The sequence below is a fragment of the Prionailurus viverrinus genome, chromosome D2, assembly GCF_022837055.1.
Source record: "Prionailurus viverrinus isolate Anna chromosome D2, UM_Priviv_1.0, whole genome shotgun sequence".
NCBI classification, from domain to species: domain Eukaryota; kingdom Metazoa; phylum Chordata; class Mammalia; order Carnivora; family Felidae; genus Prionailurus; species Prionailurus viverrinus.
Window position 1 is genome coordinate 37,361,081 of NC_062571.1, and position 19,867 is coordinate 37,380,947.

A 19,867-nucleotide genomic window follows, 5' to 3' on the forward strand; every position below is an offset into this window, starting at 1 on the left:
GCAGTCCGATCACCTCAAGTAGCCGGAGATAGCAGGGGGCTGAGTGTGCTCCTCCTGCAAAGTCCAAATTTAGATTGACTGAGGTTATCCTTAGGCCCCTTGACCCCAAGTGCTCTGACAGAACAGGGCTGCCCGGAACTTACAGCAGCGAGTTTTGTAATGATGTCTGGGGAGAAATGCTCTGCAGGAGCAGGCGGAGAAGACCCCAAGTGATAGGGAATGATGTCAGCTTTCGTTAGAGCTGCAGACAGTGTTAGAATATCCTTGGCATAATATGGCACCGGTATCTCTGTCAGCATCTCTGTTTTCTGTCACCGCACACAATCCTGGGCCTGTCTCTAGCCCTGACAGTGTCTTTTCAGATCAGGTTATTGCCAGCACAGAGACTGGCTCTGCTCCCCACCACACAGCCTTTTGTTTGAAGTCTGCCCTTTTGTCATCAATGCACTTGATGTCTATTTAAACCTGACGGTGAGTGCGGTATCTGTTTTCCCGTCAAGAGATCATTGACAATATTAATACCTCATGTCCTTGCCTCATTTTCCAAGCTCTGACACCTCTCCAGTCTCCCGCATTCATCAAACAGCCCTCTCTCCCCAGGATGTCTATAAACATTCTTGCTTCCGGGCCCAAAGGAACAGGGCAGGCCTTAAAAAGGACTTTCATCAGTACCAACCAGAAAGAAGGCCTGGGGAACATGGCTCAGAATACTTTACCTCCCTCCACATTACAGCCCAGGTTCCAGGAGTAACCAGCTTGTTTCCAGGATGGGACTTGCCATCCAAGTGGAATCTAGGCAAGATCCGGAGTTGATGGTTACCAAGAAGAGAGGGGAGAGTCAAGAAATTCAATCCCAGAACACACTGGAGGATTTACTGGAGGGAATGCACCTGGCTCATGGGTAGTGTGTGTGTGTGTGTGTGTGTGTGTGTGTGTGTGTGTGTGTGTACGTGCCCGTGTCTGCCTTTTGTTCTTTTACTCAAGAGAAAGACTGTATTCTTTATGATATCTGACAGCCCTATCCATTTCTTTTTATAAAAATCCATGCTGTCCTGGTACTGTAGAAAGAAATTAACATCCTTGGCCTCGTCCTTCCAGATTCTTGAGGGTTTGTTTGAGTCAATTATGTTTAAGGAAGCCCTTTGTGGATTTTCAGAAATATCTGAGACACTCCCACCCAGGCCTCTAGGGGATGCTGTTCCTGGAACAGAACCTGACAAGCCAAGCCTGACCAACAGACCAGTTCCCAACATTGGTGACAACATTAGTACAACCACAGGGTTATGTAATTGCAGTGAAGGGAGCTGTTTGGGGCCAATAGCCAAAGGAATACTTTTTAGCCCAAGTAGGGTCTCAGGAAGGTTTTCTGGAGGCTTGATGTTTCCAAGCACCTAATTTCTGAAAAGCAGAAATTAGGGATTTGGGCCAAGGAGAAAGCATGACCAAGGCGGGGTCCACAGTAGCCTTGTTCACAGAAATGTGACAAATAGAAGTTAATGAGAGCAAGCCCAAGACCAGTCTGAGACCATGAAACAATGTCATCCTCTCCCCTTTTCCAACTCTTGAGAGATTCTGCAACCCCAGTCATTCCTAAATTTGTCCTAAGCCATCCAAACCATGAAACATCTGCCCTGTCCTTAAAGGTTTCTAAGAGCCATTTTTAATCCTTATTTAAGAATAATATTTAAAGTTCTACAGTAGAGAAACATCTCTTGTACAATCCCAAAAATATTTACTACTTAGAACTGCTGTGAAGAACCTGGATAATTTCTAGTACTAATTTACCCCCGATGAACATTAGATGGTGATTGTTGGTTTCACACTATCAGAGAGACAAATAATCATGCATATAGGTAGCTATTTTTACAGGCAGATTTGTGGCTCATGAATTAATGTTTTATGGACACTCCTTTGCTTTTTTCTGGTTATGCACACTTCAGAGACTCAAGTGCTCTTAGTAATAAGGCAACTCTGTGAAGCTGAATTTTAAGTTAGTTTTTCTAAAATTAGAAGAAGAAAACACAAGATGGCAAAAAGCAAACTGTAATTATAAATGTTTTCTTTGAGGAAGACTGATTTGCCCTTAATAATTACACAAAGCTTCCATAATAACTATGGCAGGTAATTTCTTATGGATATTTAGAATAAATATTGAGTTGGTTAGAAGATTTGACCCTATTCTAGGGGTATTTTTCATACTTAAATTCTCCTACAGTCTCCTTGAATGAAACAAAAACTGTACGTAGAGCCACAAGATTATTTAAACTAAAACTAAAGATGAAAATCAAAGGCATTCCAACCTGAGGATTCATTTCAGGCCTCCTGTAAGAAGAAGCCCTTTAATGTCAGAGGCTCTTGTTACTTTTCATGTGGCACTTTGTCAACACCATCACTCTTCCTCGATCACCCAGTAGGTGCTTGATGCCTCCTGGGATTTAGAAGATTCTCCCTGAAAGTTAATAGTATTGATTCATGATAAAGGACTTGAAAAGAGTCACATTCTGGGAAGATTGTTTTACATCTTTTGCTTGGGCCAGGCCCGTCTAGAAAGTCTTAATCTTCCATTTCCAGAAACTCTACTAAGGGACCCCAGAGAGGGAAAGGGTTATTATTCTTTATTTTGAGGAGTACTTGGCCAAACTAGAAAAGTCTCTGAAATGTGGAGGAGAATTCGTGCAGGGAACATGGGATTCCTAGGTGCCTGTGCTCTGGTGATATTCTACTTGAATGTCAACTCTGAGGACAAGAAAGTAGGGTCCTTCCCTCCTGGGGCTTAATCCATTTGCTGCTACCCACCGGATCTGTGACCATGTTGCATATCTGCTTTACTGCACCTATGTTTCCTTGCTGTACTAATTGTGCCGTCTCTAAAGATGTGTTTCCTTTTCTTTGCAGGTGTCCTGGGGAAGTGTCGCTATGTTTACTATGGGAAAAACTCAGAAGGCAACAGGTTTATCCGAGATGACCAGCTCTGATGGCAAGTTCTGAATGCTTTAGCCTGTGTCATGAGAATAAAAGAAAAAGGGAAAGTAAAAATAAAGAAAAAAAACTAAAGGAAAAAAACAATGGCCCACATCGCATGTCTGTGGGAAGGCTGTGACTTCAGCTTTTGGTACCTTCTGCTGACTTTGCCAGGCCTGTCAAGATCATCCTTCTGCCTTAGACTGAGTGGTCACATAGAGATTGACATGATTGCCCTTAAGCAGGTCTCATCCACTAGGGTGACAGACAGCGGCGGCGAAGCACCAGGGCTGACAGGAGGAACACCATGATAGATTGCCTGGCCCCTCCACTGCTCACAGGGGAGCAGAGGTCACACCTGGGGCCTCCCTGAGCATGCTCGTTGGCCGTAGTCAAGCGAGAGAGACTGTGTCTTCAGCTTGCCTATTGAGTAGAGATCCCTCTGATACCATTGTGCTGTGGGTTTATTTTTAGTGAAATAATCACAGTTTGGAGGAAGGCCACCCTCCCTTATTCACCTTGAATTTTAATCCCTTATTTTCTGCACACACCCACACATTCCAACAAAACACATACCATCCTTTAGCATCTTTATTACAGGTAGTGCATTTTGGCTTGCAGTTTTTCAGAGAACTGAAGGTTCTCAGCCAGGTCATACATTTATGGCTGACTTTGTGTTCTTACAACTGGAGTAAATAGCTTTCCTTAAATCCCTAACTACAAAAGCATGGACTCTGTCTTGTTTTGTACATTTCTAAATCCACTTCTTGCCCTGAATACTAGGCAATGTCAGGCATCTTTCCCAGCACCTAGTTCTGATTGCACCAAGGACTCTGATTTATTTATGTATGTATTTATTTATTTTTAACAACACATACATCCAGCTATGCCTGTGGCCATATTTGTAGTTTGGAGCTGGCTTGCTCCTTTGGGTGCTATTTAAAGGTAGGGAGGTGATGAAAACAGAGTGATGGGTCAGGAAGTTAAAACTATAGAAAACACCCACCAGACCGAATAGTTTTTAACAGAAGGCGCAAACCTTTGAGTTTGGTATCTTCCTCAGCACCTCTCAGAACCGAAATCCATAGCTTGTGAGATGGTCTTTGTGTGTCTTTGGCTATATTCCAGCACTGTTACAAGGAAAATAAGCACAATCATACCAGTAAGGTGGCTATCATTTCACTTAATGTAAAATTTCACTCCAGAAAAGTCTTTGAAAGGCTGATTGCTCTTGATGCAATCGCATTTATTTTTGCTTCTTCTGTTTAGACCAGGTGTTCATTGGCTTGGATCTCTCAGTATTAGGTTAGATTGAGGGCAACGAAACTTCAAAGAGAATTCTTCCAAGTTATAGATACTACATAACTAGAGAGTCACTACTGTAAAAGTCTTTGGGGACTCAACATCCCAAGAAGAATCTGCTTTCTCAGTTCTAGACCATTTAAGTGGCCTCTGGCCTCCTGAGTCAACTTAGTCTTTGAATGACTTGCAATAAGGCAGGCAGGAATCTCTTTTGTAGGTTATGCAAGTTAAACAGTTATTGAGACAAATTTTGATCAAAATCCTCGAGGCCATTAATAACTAGAGGATATTAAATGTTTGCCTTTATCTCTCAAATTCATTAATAACCAGAGCTGAGTACCTTTTCACTGTTTGATCTACAGAACAGCATTGAGATGATGCTTTAAATTAGCTGCATTAAGTCCCACCCTGTTCTTTGTTTAGAAACACCAACACATGTTTTGTCCATGGCATATTACGGGCAGCCAGATTTCTGTGCAAGGGCAGCTAGACTAGTCCAATGTCATATTTAATCTAGCGGCACATATATCCTTGTCTTTATAAAAGGCTTTAACCCTGCCTCAAACAATAAAAAAGCACTTGTGAACTGACCACAGAATTTTTCCATCTTTATTTTTCTTACTTGTTTACTTTTCTTAATGTCAGAACCATTTGTATCATGCACAGGAATGTCTCCCTCAATGCGAGCTTTGGAGGCAAAAAAAAATACTTTTGGAGTGAGTTATTGACCACATTGTTTCCTTCTCTTTGGGTTGTTTATTTTCTTCCAAAATGGTGTAATAACTTTAATTAAAATTAGCTTTAATTATAATTTACGTAAAGGCCATCACTATGATACATTCATCTTAATGATAGAATGAGTATGAGTTTTGTTTCTTTTAAAAAGGGATAATGATAATGAATCAGTGTTGGACTGTTTACAGTTATACTGTTTGTTAAGCAATATTTGCTGTGCTACAGCTAGAATTTGGTCCGAATTCGTAGAGGAGGAAGCAATGTTGCATGCTAAAATCCATAAGAATTTCCCAAACCTTGTTTTTTAAAGTAGAAAATTAGAAGGTAATGAATTCAATCAAAGCTCAGAATTCTTACATGCCCCCAATTTCCCCTTGCTCCTTCTGCCTTATACCCTATTCCTCTGAGCTTTCTCTTAGGAGATCATGGTATCTGACATCCCTGTATCCTCTCTCCCAGGACACCGATCTGCCTTGAGTGCCCCTGCAATAGAAGGCCATCCCGGAGTCCTCTGTTGCCTCTGCAAAGTCAGGGCGGACTGTCTTTTTCCTAAGTAATGCAATTTTATAGAACAATTTGTTCCTTGGGGAATAATGTTTTAGATTGTGGGGAATCCTATTAAAAGTACAACTATTACAATAATTTGCTTTTACTTTTACCAGCCTTGCTCATAAACCCTCCATCTGTTTGTTGCTTTAAATAGAGGCACATTATAAGAGATTATCACTCGATCAGGCGACACGTCTGAGTGTTGTGCATTTTCACATATTCATGTATACTAAGGAATAAAAGAAAGCAAACCAGAGATTCCAGATGAAAGGGTTTTGCATTTGTTTTATTTTGTTTTGTTTCATTTTGTTTCATTGTGTGTGTGTGTGTGTGTGTGCGCGCGCGTTCCAGCAGAGATGTGTCTTGCACATCTTTAAGGGAAAATCTTTCTTGCTGCTCCTAAGAAATAACCTGGCTGTCTTTTTCTTCTTTGTTAATATGCAGATCAAAAACAATCCACAGGGCTCTTTTCATCAAAAGCAATAGCCGTGTTCAGTAGTTGCTACATAAAAGCAGCCTAAGTCAGATCTGAGTCACTACCTAATGCCAAGGGTGGACAACAGAGGGTCCATTGAGACTCTCCCATGGTGTCTCTCCATTGCAGCTGATCCAGTGTGACATTCACCATCTGCTTATCCCAATTCTGTTTCCAAGAAGCTTTGCTGAAGAAGGGTGTTTCCATTACTTGTTCTCCCTCTAACTTGTCCAAATACCATGTGGTAAACTACCATGACTAGGACCTGGAAAGGAAAATGAGACCAGAGGAGCACAAAACATGCTGGTTACTTATTTGTAGGACAAACAGACCATCAGCCCATAGTGCAGTACTTCCAGTGCGTCAGTAAACACTTCAGGGATTTGAAGAAGATCAGAAAACATAGCCACTCTCCAAGAATACTGTCTTCCTATATGTTTACCTGTAATTTTCCAGCATTAGTAGTCCTCCTTTGGGGAACTGTAATGTTAATTTGTCACTTTGTGGATGAAGTAGGTAATGTTATGTTATTTGTACATATTAACATATTAGCATGTGTAAATTTTTCTAAAGCAGCACGGAATGTGGCCTGGAGAACATGCAACCTAGGACAAGGGAGTTTAGCTGAGAAACAAAAGAAGACATTTAAGTATGGAATGTGTCTGGGAGTGAGTTGCTAAAGTAGGGGTGATGTATATGGTAATAAATGAAATTATACCAAAGGAGAGCATGAGGCAGAGTGTGGAATTGGAAGTGTGGGCTCATCGTAGACAGGGATAAATCAGGAGCTGAGTTATAATGAGAAAGGAAGTGAATAGACAGATTTGATTTTTTGTTTGTTTGGGTTTTTTTTTTTTTTTTTTGCCAATTAGAAGGGTTGCTGATGTTCAGCCCTAGAGTGATATTTAGCAACATCTCCTCCTCAAAATGGAATCATCTTTGATACAAGTGAGGAGTGCCACTATTCAGTAATGTTTTACAGACTACTCTGCCCAAGACAATGGAACAGTGAAGAAAAGATGAATTACAAAGCCCTGTGGGCTTAAATAGCCATATGTGTGCTGACTGCCTACGGACAAAGATGACTATGGCATATGGTTAATATTCAACAAAAACCAGCATCCTAAGGTAAGTTCCCTTGCTGCTTGGACCAGCTGAAATATAAGGGAAACACTTGTTGTCTGGGCAGTTAGATCAAAGAGAGAAAATAGTTTCACGCTCTTGCCAAACCTTCATATGTTCATTAAGTTCAGGTAGGAGGTAGAGGGCTTTCTTGATGATACAACGCAAAAGTCAAGAGTTTTAAGGAAAACAATGAAGGCCTCTACATGGGGCTGAAGATGCTGCAAGAGGAAGATGCTGGTAATAAGAGTTGACTGTCCCTAGGTTCAGGCAGTAAAGGGTAGCTCAACCTATAGGACAAGTGGATGACACTTAAGTTCAACTGGATAGCTTCAATTAGCATGTAGAATAATCTGAAATAATTAATGTTTACATTTTTTCACATCAATTACCTTAAACCAACGTTTCCTCTTCCATGTTGGAATAATTCCTTCAGTCTTGGAAATAGGAATGGATTTGAAAGGTACTGGGAATAATTTCCTTTAAATACTACTTTTCAGTTTGATTCCTTGTGATAAGAGGGACAAAGGTGGCTCATGGTGGGCTTTACCACAATATTTAGACTATTAAGTTATGGAGCTTTGAAATAGGTAAGAATTAATATACATTATCCATTCACAGAGGTTACTAAATCATAGTTTAATGATCCAGGCATACTTCATTTTATTGAGCTTTGCTTTATTGTGCTTTGCACATATAAATTGTGTTTTTTCCCAGTTGAAGGTTTGCAGCAACTCTGCGTCGAGCAAGTGTGTTGGCATGATTTTTTCCAATAGCATTTTCTCACTTTGTGTCTCTGTATCACATTTCAGTAATTCTCACAATATTTCAAGCTTTTTTCATTGTTACTATATTTACTGTGATGATCTGTGATCAGTGGTTATGGCTCGCTGAAAAGCTCAGATGATGGTGAGCACTTTTTAGCCATAAAGTATTTTTTTAATTAAGGTATTTACGTTTTTTTTTTTAAGACATAATGATATCGCACACTTAATAGACTACAGTATGGTGTAAATATAATTTGCTTGCACTGGGAAATAAAAACTTTCATTTGACTTGCTTTATTGCGAGAGTCACTTTATGGTTGTGGCCTGGAACCAAACCTGCAAATCTCCAAAGTATGCTTAGATTCACCTGCTCCGTTCTATCCTTAAAGCATCAAAGCCAACAAACCCAGATTCTATGCCCATGCCCTGTGCATTTTCCATACTTACAAGCTAGACAAGCATGTTTTCTAGAAATCCCCCTTTTCCTTTTTGCTTCCAACTGGTTTAATCTATTCTTATCTCTTTGATCATATATTCCTTTCCATATGTCTGACCTTAGTGTCACTTCTAATTTTGTCCGTTCATTCTCATTTAGTTTTAGTAATCTTTCAGACATTCCTTGTGGCGTGACTATTTCTACCTTGGGCCTTTGCACTGCTACTCAGATCTTTACTTTCCTCAATCCTTTGATGTCCCCAGTTGCCTTGGGTAAGAAATTCCATTCCAGGTTGCTGTAATCCCAGCCCTGACTAGTTCACACCCCTTGGGGAAGATTGGGGTGGGGTGGGGATTGGACATCACTTGCTTGATGTATATTTAAAAATCCTTAGTCCTGTTAACACTCAACACTGGTTTAATTTCCAGCTAAAAATCCTAAACTGTGGCTTATAGCTGGCTTCATTACTGAAGGCTAAGTTTTATCTGTGATGGTTTCTCTTATCTTTGCATTTTACCTATTTAGCTATTAAAGCAATCTCCAGTGGTTTTTAGTTCTTCTCATGAAACCTATTTTCCTCTTCTGCACAGTTTGGCAGAAAGCAGGTAAGACTACGGCCTTCTGTTCATCAATGCCTGTATATGAGAAGAATGGACTCCACATTTGCCTTTCCTCCAATTATATAGCACCTAAAGAGAACCGAGAACTAGTGTGCATGTGGATATATATGTAACTCCTTCTTTTTATACAAATGGGTACATATACAATATCCTGTACCTTTTTTTTTTTCACTTAACATCCCTTAAAGAACAAAGATGAATGATGTGATGGTTAATTTTATGTGTCCACTTCAGTGCCCATGGGATGCACATGTTAAACATTATTTCCAGATAAAATTAGCATTGAACAGGGGTTTTACCACAAGGATGTTTCCAGATAAAATTAGCGTTGAACAGGGGTGGGGGAGGGGACTCAGTAATGTAGATTTCCCAATGTGGGTAGGTAGCATCCAATCCCTTGAGGACCTGAAGAAAACCAAAGGTGGAGAAAAGAATTTTCCCCTTTTTTCCTGCCTCACTGCTTGAGCTGAAAACTCATCTTATCTTCTCCCACCCTTGGACTGAGATTTACACCATTAGGTTTCCTGGTTCTCAGGCCTTTGGTTTCTGGCTGAAAAATGGCACTGATTTCCTGGGTCTCCAGCTTGCAGATGGTAGATAGTGGAACTTGTCAAACTCCATAATCTCATGAACCAATTCCTTATAATAAATGCCACATAATCCTGAAAAATATAGGCAGTATAATATTGCTAAAAGAAATGCTAAATCAAAAAAAAGATGTTATGATCTTGAGTGTATATATATATATACATATATATATATGTATACATATATACACATACCTATCAATAGCCTATATTGATAATGTGAAGAGAAATAATGTGAGAGTGATAATGTGACAATATGAGAATGTGAAGAGAAAAATAAGCAATTTTAGTTGAAAATTTGTAGGCATTTATTATGCAGAGTGTTTCAAAAGTCTTAGTGAAGTTTTATGCTTTAATGACTCTGGAAATTTAAATGTTCCAGTTACAAATATATCACTTGATAGTATAATTATTTATATTACCCTTCTACTTATTTATTTTTGTGGGTTTGAAAAGTAAATTTTTAATTTTAACTGATTTTGGTGTAATAGTTTCTGAATGACGTTTTGTCAATGGCTCAGTGGCAGAAATCTACTACTTCGCCACCTAGGTCACTTGATCTGTCTCCATTAGACTTTTTCTTGCGGGGTCATGTTCAAACTGTGTGTCATGTGTTTATGAAAACCTCCTTCTTGGAAGATCTTGAGGCCAGGATTATAAACACTATTCTTTCAATTGCTGTGCAACAGCTGAGAAAAGTTTTTACAAATTTTGAAAATTGACTAGAGTGATGTGTAGCACAAGACAGTAGTTATATTGAATTTTAGTAAGAAACATAGTGGGGTACCTGGGTGGCTCAGTCATTTGAGTGCTGACTTTGGCTCAGGTCATGATCTCGCACTCCATGAGTTCAAGCCCCATGTTGGGGTCTGTGCTGACAGCTTAGAGCCTGGAGCCTGCTTTGAATCCTGTGTCTCCCTCTCTCTCTGCCCCTCCCCACGTCTCAAAAATAAAATAAACATAAAAAAATTTTAAAAACTAAAAGAAGAAACGTCATTATTTTAAAATATAAATAACTTTTCAAATAGTGTTAATTTAAGTTAGTAGGGCTTACACATCTGAAACAATATAAGCTTAAAACTGCATTAAGACTCAGGTCTCCCTGAATAATCTAGATATGAAAACTTGGTTTTAATGTGTTAGTAAATGTCTCTGTGAATCTGTGGTTTACCTTTTAACTTTGTTATCTTTTGGGAGGAATAGTTACAATTTTGATGTGATCAAATTTCTTAATTTTTGCAATATATATGTGAGAGAGGTGTAGGACAGTGATATGTCCATGGCCATTCTTCAGTACTTGAAATCATAGTTACTCTGTCAAATTGTCTTCTAAAAGCTATACAGTCTTGTCCTGCATATTTAGGGGTTCACTCCATCTAGAATTTGTGGTGGTGTGATGCAGAGATAGAATTGGACTTTTTGAGTACATGTCTGGCTTATTATTCCACTTCATCTTTTCTCTCCTTTTTGATGTCAACTCTGTCATGGCCAAATTTGCATATACACCTGGAATTATTTCTGGGCTTTCCATTTATTCAATGTGTGTAATTACCCTATTCTAATTGCTATAGCTGTGCAATTTCTTCTTCCCCTCTTTCCTTCATTCCTGTCTTCTTTCCTTCCTCCTTCCTTCCTTCCTTCAATCAACCTTATTAAATATATATATATATGATTTCCTGCAACAAAACACCAAGTATCTTCTTTATAAGTTTAAAGTTCAGTGAATTATACCAAATACATTCGTATGATGACAATGCCAATCAAGATATGATTCATTCCTATCATCCCTGCAGGTTCCCTTATACTCCATTAAGGTCAGAACCCCTAACCCTACTCAACAACTAATTTACTTCTGTTACTATAAATTAATTACTTTTCTTCTTCATGAATTGTATATAAATGGAGTCATACAGTATATGCTTATTTTGTGGCTGGGTTCATTTGCTCAGTATTATATTTCTGAAATTTATTCACATTGCTGCCTTTTACTACTGAATAGTATTCCCGTGTATGAAGATACCAAAATTTTTTCTCCATATTCCTTTGTGGGCATCTGCCTTTCTTTCAAGTTTTGGAGTAATAACTTTTCTTTTATTGTGGTAAAATACACATAACATTAAATTTACCATAGAACCATATTTAAGTGTATAAATCAGTGGCAGTATGTTCAGATATTGTACACCCCTCACCAATCTCCATTTCGAAATTTTTTCCTCATTCTAAGTAGATGACTTAAACAATGACTCCCATTTCCCTCTCCTCCCAAACCCTAGTAAGTAACCTTTATTATATTTTCTGTGTCTGTATGAATTTGCCTATTTTAGGTTATATGTGGAATCACATAATATTTATCTTTCTGTGTCTGGCTTATTTCACTTAGCATGATGTTTTCCAAGTTGATCCATGTTGCAGCATGTAGCAGAATTTCATTTGTTTTTAAAGATGAATAATAATCCAGTGTATGTATATACCATGTTTTGTTTATCTATTCATCTTCATACATTTTGGGGTTGTTTCAGCTTCTTGGCAATTGTGAATAATGCCGCCCTGACCATGAGTGTACAAGTGTCTAAATCTCTGCTTTCAATGCTATTGGGTAGATTCCCAGGAGAGAGATTGCTGGATCATATGGTAATTCTATGTTTAACTTTTGGGGAATCCACTATACTGTTTTCCATAGCAGCCACACCATTTCCAACCACAATACACACAGGTTCCAATTTCTGGAATTTTTGTTTGTTTTTTGTTTTATAATATCCATTTAGTGGTGTAAAGTGGTGTCTTGTGGTTTTGATTTGCGTTTCCCTTATGATTCATGCTATTGAACATCTTTGCATGTACTTGTTGGCTATTTGAATATCTTATTTGGGAAAAAAATTTATTCAAATCCTTTGCCCATTTTTTGTTTTTATTCTTTTATTTATTTGTTAAAGTATTTATTCAAATAATAGTTAACATATAGTGTATGCCAATACCACACTGTCTTAATTACTGCAGCTTGAAGTATTTTAAATAATGCTACTGTGAACATTCTTGTTCATGCACTTTTTTGGATATATTTTTATTAGTTTTCGGTGTATACTTAGCTGTATAATTTCCGGGTTATATGCTAGATGTGTTTTTTGGCTTTATCTAAAACCTCCATATTGTTTCCAAAGAGGTTATACCATTTCACACTCTCAACAGCAGTATATGCTCTACATACATGCCAACATTTAGTGTTATCAGTCTTTTAAAATTTTAGCCATTTTAATATAGTATTGGATTAAATCCAAACTTTTAAAATAAAATCCAAATTTTTAAAATAAGGAAAAAGGTTTACACATGCACACATTTTTTTCTAATTCTGATATTTACCATTTTTTTGTGTTCTTTCTTTGCAGAAATCTGAGTCTCCATTTAGAAACATTCTTTAGCATAAAGAACTTCCTATAACATTTCTTATGGTATGATTTGCTTATGATAAATTCTCTCAGCTTTTGTTTAGAAACGGCCTTATTTTACCTTCATTGTTGAAGGATATTTTCATTGGATATAGAATTATAGGTTGACACTTTTTTCTTTTAGCACACTATGTCATTTTACTGTACTCTGTCTTATTTCTGATCTGTAGTCATTCTAATGTTTGTCTTCTATATATAATATGGCTTTTTTTTTCTGGTAGTTTTTAAGATTTTCTCTTCAACACTGGTTATTCAGCAATTTGATTATTATGTGCTGTGGTATGGTTTCTTTTTGCTTAGTCTGTGTAGGGCTTGTTGAGCTTCTCAAATCTGTGGGTTTCTAGTTTACATCAAAATCAGAAAGGTTTAGGTGATTTATTTTTATAAATCCATTGTTTCCAGATTTTCACACTCTCCTAGCTTTAAAAAAGTTTCCTAACTTTAAAAAAGGTTTATTACCAGTAGTTTATGAGTTGTAAGTTTCCTGTTTTTTGTACCTGATGAATTTCATTATGTTTGTTTATAATTTTTCTTCTCCTCTCCTCATCCTCTGTTCTTTGTTCTAGTTCTCCTCTTCCTCTTTCTTTTTTATTGGTATTTTTTTTTTGCCAAGATGGCACTTGATTCTCTATGCTGTGGAATCTATCAATTTCAAATTTATCTTTGTTAAGAATCAGTATTACCAATTCCAGAGCATATTTTATGTTAATTTTCTGCTTATAATTGCTTCCCTAGGAATGAAGTGCAAATTTGAACTCTATCTCTCTCATTGCACAGACTTGGATTTTCAGTTTAATATAGATTAGTCTTTTACCACATATATTTCAGAGTATTTATTGGGTCCCATGTTATGTCCTTCCAAGCTCTGAGCCTTACTCAGGAGCTCAAGTGTATTTGCTTAACAGCCTGGATCTTAAAACCTCCTCTCCTAGATATTTATCCTATATTTAAATCTGATGCCCCTGTGAGCCACTTGTCTTTTAATACTCAGGTATTGCTTTTTTTTTTTTTTGAAATTTTCAAGTTTATGTGTGTGTGTTTGTGTGTGTGTGTGTACTCCAACACTTGATAATGTTTGTAGTGGTAGGACTTTGTTTCATGAGCTCTTTTACTGAAATTCTTACATGTGTTTATTTTGAAATATGAATGGAAAACCAAGAATCACTAAATATTTGAATAAAATACGACATAAGATTTATTGTAACATAAATAAAAGAAGGTTTCAAATAAAATAGAGCTCTTTAAGAATAGAGAAAAAACACACAAAAAACCTATTATTAATATGCTCAGAGACATGGGAGCTGACCTATCATCCATCACATAACAGGATGCTATGAAAAAGGAGATTTGGGGCTTAAAAATGATATATTAGTGATTAAAATATTTTTGCCAAAACAAAACAAATATTGAGTGGAAGAATTAGGTAAAGGATTGAAAGAAAAAAATTCAGACTACCTTCATCCATGAAGTAAAATAGGAAGTAGAAACAAAAATATAGCAGAAAAGATAAATGACAGAGGAAAAATCTTAAGGGTCTAACAGTCAAGTATTAGAAGTCATAGAAAGAAACATATGTGGAAATGAATGACAAAATATTTAAAGAAATAATGGAATATAGTTTTTAATAGCAAAAAGATATAATAAATAACAACAAATGGAAAAATCATGGTGAAATTTCAGAACTTTAATGATAAATAACTAAAAGCTTGCTAAGACTAAAAAAAGTCAGTTGAGTATGACATTTCTAAAGGAGTAACCTGCTATCATAATATTGAGTGCTAGACGATTGTAGAAAAATACTTTCAAAGTTCTGATGAAAATGATTTTTAACTTAGAATTCTATACTCTGTCAAAATGTAAAACAAATGTGAGATCAAAGTAAAGATATTTTCAGATATGAAAGACAGAAATCTGTTTCTCACAATATTTTCTTTTTTTCTATCTCAGCAATAGAAAATAATTTTTACTTAGACTCACTCCAACTAAGCTTAAAAAAATACATTCTCTGCCTCCTTTGCAGCTATGGATGGCTATACAATTGCATTCTGCCAGTGATTTGTAGTGGATGTGTTGTGAGGGGAGTTTCATGGAGATATCTTTAAAAGAGAATTTTCTTATTGTTCCAATTTGTAGATCTAGTAGCTGGAGCTCTAACATTTATTTTTGCTTCTTTGGCTGTCTTAAGAATGAAAGCCACAGATGGAGGACAGTGGAAAAGAAAGAGGAATTGAATCTTATTTTGGCATTCAGTTGGCCATGTGATGATACTTTGGCAATGATCTGTAGTGGAAGTATTGTGATGGGAGCTACAAAGAACCATTTGGATTTAACTAAAAAGAGTTACCGAGGAAAAACAAGGAGGATATTTGTGCAAAAGACCTAAAGAAGGTAAAAATAAAAACTTCAAGAATAAAATAAAGGCCATTAGAAACTCCAGGGAAAATATAAAGCATTTTAAAATAGCATTACTTTGTTCTATAATGAACTGTAGTTACACAAGCAAAATCACTTAAATAATAATAAGGGCCTTTATGAGGGAAGTTTTCTTCCAGAAATTATCACTGTTTGCTTCTGCTGGGAATCTTTATTCAGATTATGAAAATTACTAAACAATTAAATTTCTTCAGGGTATTTAAATGTTGGCCTGTTTTCCAGAATTTACCTGATATGTGGTGAGTCCTCCATAGGCACACTCTCATTTAGCTTGGGAATGTTTATTATACATATGACTATCATTTATATTGTACTGATTCTGATAATTTCTTCAGGAATTCCAAATACAGCACCTTGTAAATATCTCAATAATACTAAAAATAAGCCTTTATTTTGCTTGTCTAATTGCTGTCATTTCTACTAGACTGATTAATTGATCATAGAAATAGTATTTTTCAGTTTTATATTTCCAGAACTTAGCCTAGCATCAGGCATATCAGAAGTTCTCACATTTATTAAATGAATTAACATGGAAAAACTTTATCTCATTATGAGAACATGTTAATTTTGGGCTATTTCCTCAAGGAGGGAGAAAAATAAAACATGAGAAAAGAGGTGATTGAAGGGGAAAGGAGAATACTGAACACATTTAATAGATGTCCCTTCTCCAAAGCACTTAAGCAGCAGCAAGCATACCCTCAGAGGATGTCTGATGATATTTCAAAGCTTCCCTTCACAGATCACCTTGCAATCCCAGGTCACAAGGTGGGAACTGCCAGCAGTCCTGGTATTAAACTACAGCACCAGCTTCCAGTCCTCCTTTAAGTGAGGTGGCTTGCGATGGACTAGCCTAGGGTAACTGTGCCAACTTACAGCTGCCCTGTCCCTGTCTTCCTGCCAAATGGACTCAGACTTCAAGTGAGTAGTTTCACAAGCCTGCAAGGAATGGATATTTATAAAGACAAGTTATGTTGTGGTCATATTCACATAGCATCACCATCAACTCAGCATCCAGGCAAAACCCAGAACCATATCTTCTGTGAACAATTGGTTTATTGAGTGCAGGATTCTAGGAAGACAGGCACATGGGAAAAATGAGGAGTAGGTAGGTCTGACCAAATCAGCCAAATAAAAGCATGTAACTCTTTTTTTCACATGGGGCCTTTGTCAGAGGCATTTGACATATAGTGGAAAGAGAGTGCATGTTAGAATTAATGGACCTTATCCTTGGTTCAGTTTCTGTACTTACTGGCTTTGTGTCCTTGAGCAAGTCCCTTTCTATCTCTGGGCCCTGTTTCCTCATTTGGAAAATGTCAGCTTCATTGAGTTATATGAGTTATATTGAGCATTATAAATAAATAATGGATGTGAGCATCCTTTGTAAAATGTAAACTATATTGCTCTTTCTCAAACTGGGAGATGCCTCAAGGCTGTTCAGCATATTGTGTTCAACTCATATGTAAAGAATGCTAAAGAGAAATATTACCAAATCAGGAAGAATTGCTTTTGTTAATAAATAGTATGAGAAAAAAAATTGCTGATACTTAACATTCTTCTTTATTAATCTAGTCATTTTTATTGAGCATATCATCACCATCATCAAAAATATTTGAGTGTCTACCATTCATTTATTTGGTAGACATTTGTCAAGTGCTCAAGTGCAAAACACTAAGTTAGCCCCCATGAGTGAACTAGTAAGGAAAAAGGAGAAGAGAATCCAAATTTACAATTAGTTATAATAATTCAAGGCTGTGCTGGTGCATAAGTGTTATGTGAGTAATTTCTAGAATCATAGCATATCACCCCTGGATATCTCTATGATACCTCATCCCATTTAACTCTTCCCTAGTGCATGAATTCTGTCCATACTCTGATAACTAAGAACTCACTCTGGGGGGGGGGGGGGAGGGGAGGACATTCTATTTCAATTAGATCTAGTTGTTAGAAAACTCTTCTTTATAGTTACCATTTGGACCTCTTGAAGCCACACAGCTAGCTTCTTCTTCCACATGATTGCCACTTGGATATTTTAGGTGGACTTCATGCCTCCTCTGGTGCCTTCTTTGTCCAGGAGATAGAATTCATTCTTTAGATCCCATGGTCCCTTCCTCTCACCATCCTTCTTTGTCACTTATGGGTCTGCCCAGGTTTTCCTGTGTCCTTTTCAATGTATCACATCCAACCTGGCTTCAGAATTCCAGGAGTGGTTCCCACAGGGCATAACAGAATGAGATGCTAGGCTGTATGTTTAAGGCTCTCACTGACATTTACAATCCTAGAGATTAGCAAACTATCATTCTCTTTACATGTAGTATATCTCTATGTGTAGCTACACACTCTCATTGTATATTTGTGAAGTTTGTTCTTTAGAACCAGGTTCACAACTTCATAATTATATTTACTACATTTTATTTTTTGATGTCATAAACTCCTACCTCTAATATAAGTAATTCTCAATAGTACAGTCCCCACTAGGATCATGAGGAGAATTATTCAAGGGCCAATGCATAGTTTATAAGTCATGCATTGACTCTGATAATTTACCTGTGATTCACTTTGAATGACTTCCCACAGTTATATTTATAATGTCATTGTTCTCCAGCTTCCCACAGAAGTTGGCTGAGGAAAAAACCATATGATTTACCCACAATCTTACTAAAATTTTGAATAACCCTTCCCTCCAAGAGTCAAAAAACAGTAAAAAGTAGACATAGGAGTCAGATAGGGATAGGGATATCAGTTTTTGTTGTTGATAAATTAAATTCAAATATATGGCATGGCACATGACAAGATTGTACAGCCTGTTTGCCAGTTGCACAATAGAGGTGCTCTCCTCTCATGAGCTTACCTGAATCTGGGCAACTAGAATAAAATGTAAAATCAGTGTCCTATAGGCAAGCAAATGGAAAGCACACAAAGAGAACCCAGAGAGATAGATCTTCACACAAGAGGGCCAGAGTCCAACTTCTCACATCAGGTTCATGCCTCCCATGGGGTGAGTAGAGGTGCTACTTCCAAAGAGTGACCTAGTCCATTTTCTGAGCCAAAGAGGCATACTGAATAAAGGAGAGGATGATTCGCAAACAAGTCTTTGCATTCACAAATAGGTGCTGAGTGCCATTGCCCCTGTCAGCTGCAGGATGAGCTGGCTTGTATAGGTGCAGATACTTCTTCCATGGTGACTACCTGTCCATACACAAGGTCCTGTGACCAAACTTGTTTGTCCCTGGCCTTGTGCATTTTTTTGTCTGAGGAGCTGATAGTCCAAATGTCAGCCTGGGAACTACTCACATCCTTCCCACCACACCACTGCCTCTCCTTGGAATTTCACACTCTACAAGGGCTGGTGTTACTTGATGATAGACACCTGGATGTGGAGGGAAAGGTCAGCATTATGGGTTTGCTTTTCTCTCCCTGAAGTCCCTGTCCTCCAAGCTCTGCTGCCCTGGGTGTGAGCTGAGAGGAGTAAACTGCTGGCCAGAGAAGATGAGCATTGCTGCTGACAGGCCCCTTAATCCCACTCCCGAGTGGGAGGGTTTAGAGTTACATGTTTATATTCCTTTTTCTCCTGATTTCCTTTTTATCCTTAAGACAAGGCCTAGAGAGTCCCCCACTTTAACTGTTACCCTTAAGATCATCTTCTTGTCTTTTCTTTCTGGGTAGAAGCAATTCTCTGATCTTGAAAAAGTTACCTGGAAGTTCATTCAATCTCTTGTTCCAACCTAGAACAATTAAAACATACAGAACCTCTTTTATAATCTCCCTGCCTTAGCTGTGTGTTCCTACTTCTCCTTTACCTTCTAGAAGTTAGTTGTTACCACCCCATACAAACATGGCCCCTAGGTCCTTTTGCTTCTATGTGTGGTTGTTGAGGATAAGCCAGGTCATAGAAGTGCATTTACAGTATTTGGAAGATAAATTTGTGCTAATTATCTGAACCCTCTCCATTTTCTTGTTCTACATATATATATATTTTATTTTTAGAGGAAGAGAGTGGGGGAGGGGCAGAAAGAGGCAGGGCAGAGGACCCAAAGAGGGCTCTGTGCTGAGAGCAGACAGCCCAATGCAGGGCTCAAACTCAAAAACCATGAGATCATGACCCGAGCAGCAGTAGGACTTAGCTGACTGAACCACCCAGGCACCCCTCCATTTTTTTGTTCTAATAATACCTTTATTCTTTTTAAGTAATTCCATAACCATTATCTCATTTGGGCTTTTGAAGGATCTCATGAATGAGGCAAATTATCATTCTGTCTTCCCATTCTATATCTTGGGATAGAGGCACAAAATGGTGGTCATTAGCTCAAGGCTTAGAAGAGAGTCAGGGGCAGAAGTGGAATCAGACACCACACCTGACCCCCAGGCAACACACCTTGTCTGTCTGCACAGGCTTTGTAAGACTAGGACTCTTGTATGGCTGACAAGATGCTGCCCCAC

General features: G+C 37.8%; 1 protein-coding gene and 1 long non-coding RNA gene across 3 annotated transcripts in view; one reads left to right on the top strand and one right to left on the bottom strand.

Annotated features, from left to right (window-relative positions):
- Positions 1–5,637, top strand: part of LRMDA (leucine rich melanocyte differentiation associated) — a 1,031,273-nt gene extending 1,025,636 nt beyond the window's left edge. For both annotated transcript variants that reach the window (XM_047824811.1, XM_047824812.1), the window contains 2 exons: positions 2,896–2,977; positions 5,458–5,637. In XM_047824811.1, the coding sequence (XP_047680767.1) occupies positions 2,896–2,975 (80 nt within the window). In that variant the 3' untranslated portion in view covers positions 2,976–2,977; positions 5,458–5,637. The remainder of the gene's footprint in view (positions 1–2,895; positions 2,978–5,457) is intronic.
- Positions 5,638–5,812: 175 nt separating this feature from the next.
- LOC125147685 (uncharacterized) lies at positions 5,813–17,388 on the bottom strand. The gene is made up of 2 exons (XR_007145268.1): positions 16,127–17,388; positions 5,813–6,287 (listed from the first exon to the last, which is right to left on the bottom strand). It is a non-coding gene; the product is annotated as an uncharacterized LOC125147685 (long non-coding RNA).
- Between the last annotated feature and the right edge of the window lie 2,479 nt (positions 17,389–19,867).